The 9,068-nt window shown below is 41.1% G+C and overlaps 1 protein-coding gene across 2 annotated transcripts in view; it reads left to right on the top strand.

Moving 5' to 3' along the window:
- RPL37A (ribosomal protein L37a) overlaps positions 1-9,068 on the top strand; it is a 362,834-nt gene that overhangs the window by 349,466 nt on the left and 4,300 nt on the right. Inside the window, exon 2 of one of the 2 annotated variants that reach the window (XM_069075185.1) lies at positions 7,815-7,896. In XM_069075185.1, the coding sequence (XP_068931286.1) occupies positions 7,894-7,896 (3 nt within the window). In that variant the 5' untranslated portion in view covers positions 7,815-7,893. The remainder of the gene's footprint in view (positions 1-7,814; positions 7,897-9,068) is intronic. The other variant, XM_069075186.1, reaches the window with a different exon arrangement.

The following is a 9,068-nucleotide window of genomic DNA, read 5'->3' as shown; positions in this document are numbered from 1 at the left end:
TATCACCTAATGCTTGTGTTATTTGGGCCAAACCACCTCCCTTGTCCTCAGTTTCCTTATCTATAAAATTGGGATGGAGAGCTTCTTCCACTTCTAAATGAATGATGCAATGATAAGACAGTTCCAGGGTGTGAAGATCTCTCTATTGAGTGACTGGGCAATACTTCTTTGACTGGTTTCTTGAGAGACTGCAGTATGCTACAGTAGAAACACTATTGGTTTTGGCTTCAGAGGACCTGGGTTCAAATCCTGCCTCTAACTATTATAACCCGTGTAACCTTGGACAAGGCAGCTAAGGGGCTCATTGATAGAGCTCTGGGCCTGGAGTCAGGAAGATCTGAGTTCATATGCACCCTCAGATACTTACTAGCTGTGTGGTCTTGGGCAAGTCACTTAACCCTGATATCCTTAGTTTCCTCATCTGTAAAATGAGCTGGAGAAGGAAATGGTAAACCAAACCTTGTATAAATCACAACCTTTCTGTGCCTCAGTTTCCTTATCTTTAAAATGAGTGGGTTGGAGCAGCTTGGTGACTCAGTGGATAGAGCATCAGACTTGGAGTCAGGAGGACCTATGTTCAAATCTGACCTCAGACACTTAGTATCTGTGTGACCCTGGGCAAGTCACTTAACCTTGATTGCCTTAAAAAAAAAAGATAAGAAAAAATAAATAAAATGAGTGGGTTGGACTAAATGGCCCCTGAAGTTACTTCCAGCTGTAGAGCTATATAGTCCTGTGAAATTTTTCTGGCACTGGGTGAGTTGGTATGAGCCAAAATCATTTCCATCAAGACGGAGAGATTGAGAGGGTTAGATCAGGAGAGGAGAACCTGTGGCCTCTAGGCCACATGTGACCCTCTAGGTCCTCAAGTGCAGCCCTTTGACTGAATCCAAACTTCACAGAACAAATCTCCTTACTAAAAGGATTTGTTCTGTAAAACTTGGACATCAGCAGGTTTTTGTTCCTCCTGGCCTTCTCTGTTTTTGCAGAAAGATACTGACCACATCCAGAATTTATTTTTGTGGGGAGGAAGAATTAGGGTGCCTGTGTATCAAGTTCTCAAAAAGAAATCTCTAAGGGAGCAGAATTTTTTGTCTTCTCTTATCCCCAAAGGAGGATGCATACTGTTGCCCCACTCCTTCTACCCTGACTAGAGCAGAGACTGCCTAGACCTCATGGTATGTAAAGTTGGCAATGGCAGATAGAGTAGACACAGTAGAGGTATCATCTCATACATCCTTCCTGGGAACAAGTGGCAAACAACAAGGGACCCCCTGATATCTATTTACTTGCGTTATTTTCCTAAAGTGTAGGTATGGCTGTGGAAACTCCTGTAATAAACCTTAATGGTTCCCCATTACCTCTCAGATAAAATATAGAAACAAGAACAAATAAGAACAAATATAGAAACAAGAATCCAAGAGTTGTTGTTTACAAGAGACACACTTGAAACAGAAAGACACACAGAGTGAAAATAAAGGGCTGAAGAATCTCTTATGCTTCAACTGAAGTAAAAAAGTGGTAGTGACCATGATCTCAGACAAATCAAAAGCAAAAATGGACCTAATTAAAAGAGATAATCAGGGAAACTTCATTATGCTAAAAAGTAACATAGGCAATGAAGTACTATAAAAAAAAAATTCACAACAATTTTCTCTGATAAAGTCCTCATTTCTCAAATATATACTTAGTAGAGAGCTGAGTCAAATTTATAGAAATAGCAGCCATTCCCCAACTAATAAATGGTCAAAGCATATAAATAGGTGGTTTTCAGAAGAAATCAAAACTATCTATAGTCATATAAAAAATGCTCTAAATCACTGCTGATGAGAGAAATGCAAATTAAAACAACTCTGAGGTACTATCTCACACCTATCAGAAATGACAAATGCTGAAGGGGATGAGAAAAAAATAGGTACACTCACTAGTGAACTGGTCCAACCATTCTTGAAAACAATTTAGAACTATGCCCAAAGGTCTATAAAACTGTGCATACCCTTTGGTCCAGAAATACTACTACTAATAGATCTGTATCCCAAAGAGATCAAAGGAAAAGGACTTATAGGTACAAAAATATGTATAGCAGCTCTTTTTGTGGTGGCAAAGAATCGGGAACCAGGGGGATGCCCATCCATTGGGGAGTGGATGAATAAGTTGTGGCACATGAATGTGATGGAATACTATTGTGCTATAAGAAATGACGAGGATGCAAACTGAAGTGAGAAGAACCAGAAAATCATTGTGCACAGTAACAGCAATGCTGTAAAGATGAATTATTAAAGACTTGGCTACCTTGATCCAAGACAATCATGATGAAAAGGGGGGAATCGAGGTGGTACAGTAGACAAGAGCACTGGACCTGGAGTCAAAAAGACCAGCGTTCAAATCCCACCTCAGACGCTAGATGTTGGTCCTGGACAAGCCACTTAACCCCTGCCTATATAAAGCTGGGGAAGGAAATGGCAAATGACTTCGTATCTTTGCCAAGAAAATCCCATAGACAGGTTCATCCACCGGGTCATGAAGATTCAGACATTACTGAACAACATGATGAAAAAAAATGCTATCTGCCTCCAAAGAGAGAACTGATGAATTCTGAGTGCAAATGTATTTTTCTTGATCTTTTAAAATATATGGCTAACATGGAAATATATGGCATGATATCATATCATATTGTGAGAAGTAGCAAAGGTTTAAGTTTCCACAGGACTGCAAAAATTGCTGAAATGAGGCTACTGATAAAAGTAAGGTTAGCAGACCAGGCAGTAGCCTTGGGACGAAGTTGGATTCCTAGTTCCCATAGAACTCCTAGATAATACTAAAAGTGAAATAAAGTCAAATAAAAAGAAACTGGCAACAGCAGGTCGATTTGACCAATTAGAAAGCAGACAGTGGCCTTGGGACTCGAAGGGCTAGATAAGGACACATCTAGGTTAGACTGATGGGGGGGGGGTCAGTATTCTGGGGTTGTTACTGCACTTGCTTAATGAACCTCATGTATTATGTATATTATATAACAGAATTTGAGCCTCATTAGTAATAATGTATGATAATGGCGAGGTGTACCCAGAAGAGAAAGAACCAATAAGTCCTCTGAAGGGAGTGTCTGCACTAAACTACTGTATAAACTTGCTTGGCTTTTGTGTCCTGCACTTCCCCTTCCACAAGAAGGATGGAGTCCAGTTCTGGCCAGGAGTGAACAATTCCTTTGGATTTCTCCCTAATAAATTTCTTTTGATATCAGATTTTTGGTATCAGTTATGTTTTTGCTTCTCCAAGCTGGCATTTCCAACAATATTGCTTGCCTTCTCAGTGGGTGGAGAAGAGGATGGGAGAGAATTTCTGTCTCAATATGTAAAAAGGAAAGAATGTTAAAAATAAATAATAAAATGTAAAAAAAAAAAAAAGACCAAATATAAACAGCCTTCTCCAGGATCTTCCCTCCACTGTCTGTCTCTTGTTCCCTATCCTCAAAGGCTACCTTCTATGTCTTCTAGTTATTTTGTATTTATCAATTTATATATTCTCTCCCCCATCAGAACAAAAGTTCTTTGAAGAGTTATTCTCGATTTGCATCCTCAGTATTTAGTACAGTGCCTGACACATAGTAAGCATTCAGTAAAATGTTTATGGATCGACAGATTGATTTTCCAACCTGTTTGAAGGAACTGGGATAATTCTACCTAAAGAAGAGAAGAATAAAGAAAGGGCTTACTATGGGCTACGTATTGTACTAGATGGCAGGTATACAACTAAAAAAACAACAGCTTTGTCTTCAAGGAGCTAATACCTTACTAGGTAGAATACAGTATGTATGTATACAGATAAGTCTAATATAAGGTCAAATGTAACGGGGAAAGGAGAGATACTGACAAAGTTCTTTAGGAAAAATTGAGGAAGAAGGGAACATTTGAGCTATTCTCTCTCTTCAAAGGCTTGAGAGATGAGGTATCAACCTGATCTGAGTCAACCTGAAATTGTTCTTGTTTCTATATTTGATCTTGGAGGTAATGGGGAGGAAGGAAGAGAAAGATATGAATAGGCCGAGATGAGAAGGGAGTGCATTAGCAAAGAACTAGAAACTAAAAGAGGTGTCTCTTAGTTGAAGGATGGCTTAGGGAATTGTGGTCTACAGATATAGTAGAATGTTATTATGCTGAGAGGAATAATGAATATGGCAGACTCAGAGAAACTTGGGGAGGTTTGTACTGATTAACTGATGTGAAGTAGAGTTAGCAGAACCAGGAGAATGGATTATATCAGGGCATCTTAACCTTTTTCGTGTCCTTGGACCCCTTTGACCATCTGATGAAGCCTATGGACCTCTTCTCAGAATCAGGGTTTTTTTTTCCCATTCTTTTAAAAAAATTTATCTTGAATTCATGGACTAAAATAATAACACAGTATAATAAAAAAGATGATTACACATGAAACTGCAAGCTACTATGCATAACTTGATGTTCTTGTCATATATACAACCAAATTATCACATAAATTTCTTTTTTTTCCCTTCTCCCCCTCCCATAGAGATGGCTGTCATCAGCCACAAATAGGTACACACACACACACACACACACACACGCACACACAGATGTAAAATTATCAGAATCATGTTTTTAAAATGCATAGAATAAAACAGAATTATAAGGGAAATAAATTATACTAAAACAGCTATCAGAGGTCAAGAACCCTTGAATTACCTGATATCAAAAGATATCAGAATTCTTATAAACGAACTGTCCACTCATGATTTTGGAAGACTGGCTCTTGGCAGAGAGGTGGTGGACCGGAAATGCAGAATGAAGCATACATTTTCAGATGTGACCAATATATGGATTTGTTTTGTCTCTTTGTATTTATTTGTTACAATGGGAGGGTTCCACTGGGGTGAGGCAGTTAGTGGTATATAATAGTAACATTAAAAAAAATAGCATAGTAAATTTTTTTTTTTAATGAGTACATTTCATGCATGGCAAGAGCCTTCATGAGTGCATGAAGGTGGGAAGGGGTAAGTTGCGAATGGTGAGAAAGCTAATTGTCTAATCAACTGAAAATCCATGAAGAGTAATAATATGAAATAAAACTGTCAAGCAAGATTAGAGCCAGATCATAGAGGGCTTTAAATGTCATGCAAAATTGTATTTTTTCCTAGAGGCAATAGGGAGACTCTGAAGGTTTTTGAGAAAAGCATGAAATGAATTTAAATTTTTTTTTTTTGGAGGAGAGAAGGCAGGGCAATTGGGGTTAAGTGACTTGCCCAAGGTAACACAGCTAGTAAGTGTGTCAAATGTCTGAGGTTGGATTTGAACACAGGTCCTCTGAACTCCAGGTCTGGTGCTCTATTCATTGCACCACCTAGCTGCCCCATGAAATGAATTTTAAAAGCACTTATTAAACCCTTACTACATATAAAGTTAGGAAGACTTGGGTTCAAATCCAGTCTCAGACACTTACTAGCTGTGTGACCCTGGGCAAGTCACTTAACCCTGTTTGCTTCAGTTTCCTCATCTGTAAAATGACAATAACAATAGCACCTACTTTCCAGGATTGTTGTAAGAATCAAATGAGCTAAGTGTACATTGTTTAGCCTGGGATGTAGTAAGTGCGATCTAAATGCCATTATAGTTGCTAAATTCTGAGAATACAAGTGGGGATACAATACACTCTCTGCTCTCAAGGAGGTCACATTCTAAAAGGGACAGACAATGTGTATAGAAGAGGTTTCATCTGCAAGTTAGATGGAAAGTCCCAGTTGTCCACAGAGTGCAGTAACACAACAGATGGGGTGATGCATCTTTAAAGTCATTTCCATAGATAAAACCATACCTCTTTCTGATATTGAAATGTGCAATACCAAAGACTCTGGTGGTAAGATCTTTCTTCTCTTTGATGATGGGTAGGGGGGTGAAGTTGATAGCAAGTTTATTGGTCTATGTCAAAGAGGTCAAACATGGCTTTCATGCAGCTCACAATGCTGCTGGGAAGCTGGACCAAACTAGATTAAAATAAAATTGGGAAATATTTAACAAAATAAATAACAATGCAATAAAACATAAATAATATCACGTTTAAAGTTACTTCAGTAGACAGCCCACAGGGATCCTTATGTATGAATTAGAGGCTCCTATTTCTATTTGAATTTGATATCACCTGTCTAGGGCACACAGCTATTCCCAGGGTTCTTGGGCTCATAATGGTTGCAGTTGGTCAGTAGCTGCTGTTGGTGGTAATAGAAAGGTAGGTTCCTTTTCCACAAGACCCCATGGGGTCTCGGCCCACAATTTAAGAAGCGCTGAAGGGGTCGAAAGTGGAAAAAGTTTAAGAAGCCCTGCTAGGTGACACAGTGGATAGAGTACCAGAACTAGAGTCAAGAAGACTTATCTTCACAAGTTCAAATCTCGCCTCAGACACTTAGTAGCTATTGTGACGCTGGGCAAGTCACTTAACCCTGTCTGTCTCAGTTTCTTCATCTGTAAGATGAGCTGCAAAAAGAAATGGCAAACCATTCTTTGCCAAGAAAACTCCAAATGGGATCATGAAGAGTCAGAAATGACTGAAAAATAAGTGAATGACAAATGCTAGGAAATATTCTTTGGGAAGTTATTTTGATAGTTGTGTGAATGATGGATCAGAGAGGAGAGATACTAGAGGTAGAGATACTAGTTAGAATCTATTACAATAGCCCAACTGAGAGATTAGGAACTAAGACAGTACATGATAGTGGGAGTAGAGATGAGGAGATGAACACAAAAGCTTTTATGGAGACAGAGTCCATAAGACTTGGATTTAATGAGCACAGGAGGGATAAAAAGATTCAAAATTACTTTGAAGTTTCAGTCCTGAGTGGCTGAAAAGACAAGCTTGAAGGAGGCACAAGTTTAGGGAGAAAGCAGATCACATTTTAGACACTTTAAGCCAAGGAGATATCCAAAAGGAGATAGTCAATGGGCAGTTTGTGTTCTAGGTCTAGAATGCTGCAGTCAGATTTAAGGCTGGATTTGGGAATCATTTACATATAAATAAAGGTAAATTGAATGCATGAGAGTGAATGAAAGCAACCCAGTGGAGAGAGAATGAATGTCCGGTGAGCATAATCAAAGGATCGCAGAATTTCAAAGTTGAAAAGGACCTCACAGCCTGTTTGTGAAAAAGGATCCTCCCTGCAATATCCCTGACAAAAGATCATCCACCCAGAATTTGCTTGAGTACCTCAAAAGAGGTGCAATTACTATTTGCCCCGCAGGACAGAACCAAATTCAAAGGTAAAAGTTTCAGTAAGGCAAATTTAAACGATGTAGGTTAAAAACTCCCTGAAAGCAAGGTCTCAGAGCAGTGAATAAAGCACTGGCACCGCGTTTTAGCTATATAAACGTTGGCTATTATTATTGAATATTTTGATAACTATTTCAATATAACTGGCTTCTTTTGTAATCCTGTAATTTTATTTTATGCATTTTAAAACATTTATTGTAAGAAGGGGTCCATAGCCTTGACCAGACTGTCAAAGGCGCCCGCAACACATAAAAAAGCTAAGCACTCCTGATCTATATCTTTGGTCTGTAAAATACAGATCTCTCCCTACTTCTAAATCCTATATTCCTATGAAATCTATTCCAGATCTAACTCTATTCTGTGACTGTATGGTCTCCTCCTATATTCCTATGGAAACTCTTCCGGATATAATTTTCTGTGACTGTATTCCCAACGCACGCAGTCTCCACAGGCGAGGGAAGAGCATCCTGGAGGACTCATTCTTATACTTTACTGCCCAACCATAGAGTTCTGTGCTATCTAGCCCCACCTCCACGAACTTCACTTCCGGTCTCAGGCTCTGAAACTGCGCGTGCGCGCTACCTTCTTTCCTCTCCCAGCTCCAGCCCCAGCGCCGATAAGATGGTAAGCTGGCTCTCTCGGGGTGTAGGCCTCCCTTCATCCGCCGCCATCTACCCCACCACGGGCCCCTTTGTGACTCAGAAACCCCCGTCCTTCTTCTCCGGCCTCTGCCTTACTCGCGTTACCCCCACCTGGCCCTCTGCCTCCGGGGTGCCCTTTGGCCCGGGACCTGGCTCAGGGGCCGGACTCGGGGAGGCGCGCGGCCTGCACAGCCTGGAAGGGCCGAAACCTGCGCGTGCGCCCGAGCCCCCAGGAAGGGAGGAGAGAGGGAGGGGTCCGTGGAGCGTTTAGGGGCCGAGACCCCGGCGTCCGACGGCGTGTGGGCCCTGAGAGGCTTAGGAGGAGACTGCGGGTGGGCCCCGGCTCCCCAACAGCCGTGTGGGCAAGCCCGGCCTTAGCGAGGGCAACAGCGCATAACCGCCGAGTGCCCCGCGTTCGGCCGGTCTAGGAGCATTTATTAGGCACCTACTATTTACCAGGCTCTGAGTTAAGGTGGCAGTGGAGTCAGGGAGACCCGAGTTTTTCGATGCTGCGAAAGTCCCGTCACCCCCGTGCCTCAGTTTACTCATCTGTAAATCGGGAATGATAGGAGGCGAAGTAGGGAATTTAAATCGGACCTCAGACACTGTATTAGTTGTCACCCTGGGCAAGTCACTGGACTCTGTCTCAGTTAACTTTTAAATGAAACTTGGAAGGAAATAGCAAGAAAACCCCGAGTGGGAGAGACTGAACCACAGCAGAAATTAGGGTGATTAATAGCACTGACCTCCCAGAGGTTTTGTTGGGATCAATGAGATTTTTGTAAAAGAACCGGACACGTGCTGGCACCTGGGGGGACACTGAGAAAAGCTAGGGGGGGGCATCCTCTTTTCAAGGAGCCCATGGACTAATGGAGGCTACATACATACACACACTCACAGGGTAAATTGGGGATAATTAGCAGAGGAACTGCTCCGGGCCTACTGACTAAACCATGAAAGATTACATGAATTGCCTTTTTTATAAATTTATACATATGCATGATTTGTATTAATTGTAGTGGTTAACAGTTGAAGTCTTAGAATTGTGGCAGGGTTGTCTTTTCCAGGTCTCTTTGGGGATCAGGTAATAGTTATACTTTGGTGTACAAAGTACATGACATACATTTCACCTTCCCAAGAACCCTCCACATGAGT

Source organism: Petaurus breviceps, unplaced genomic scaffold (genome assembly GCF_028583685.1).
Source record: "Petaurus breviceps papuanus isolate PSGF00001 unplaced genomic scaffold, PetGlider_PUasm1.0 90903, whole genome shotgun sequence".
Lineage (NCBI taxonomy): Eukaryota > Metazoa > Chordata > Mammalia > Diprotodontia > Petauridae > Petaurus > Petaurus breviceps.
The sequence above is the reverse complement of the archived record's forward strand: the minus strand, read 5'-3'. Positions and strand labels throughout refer to the sequence as shown.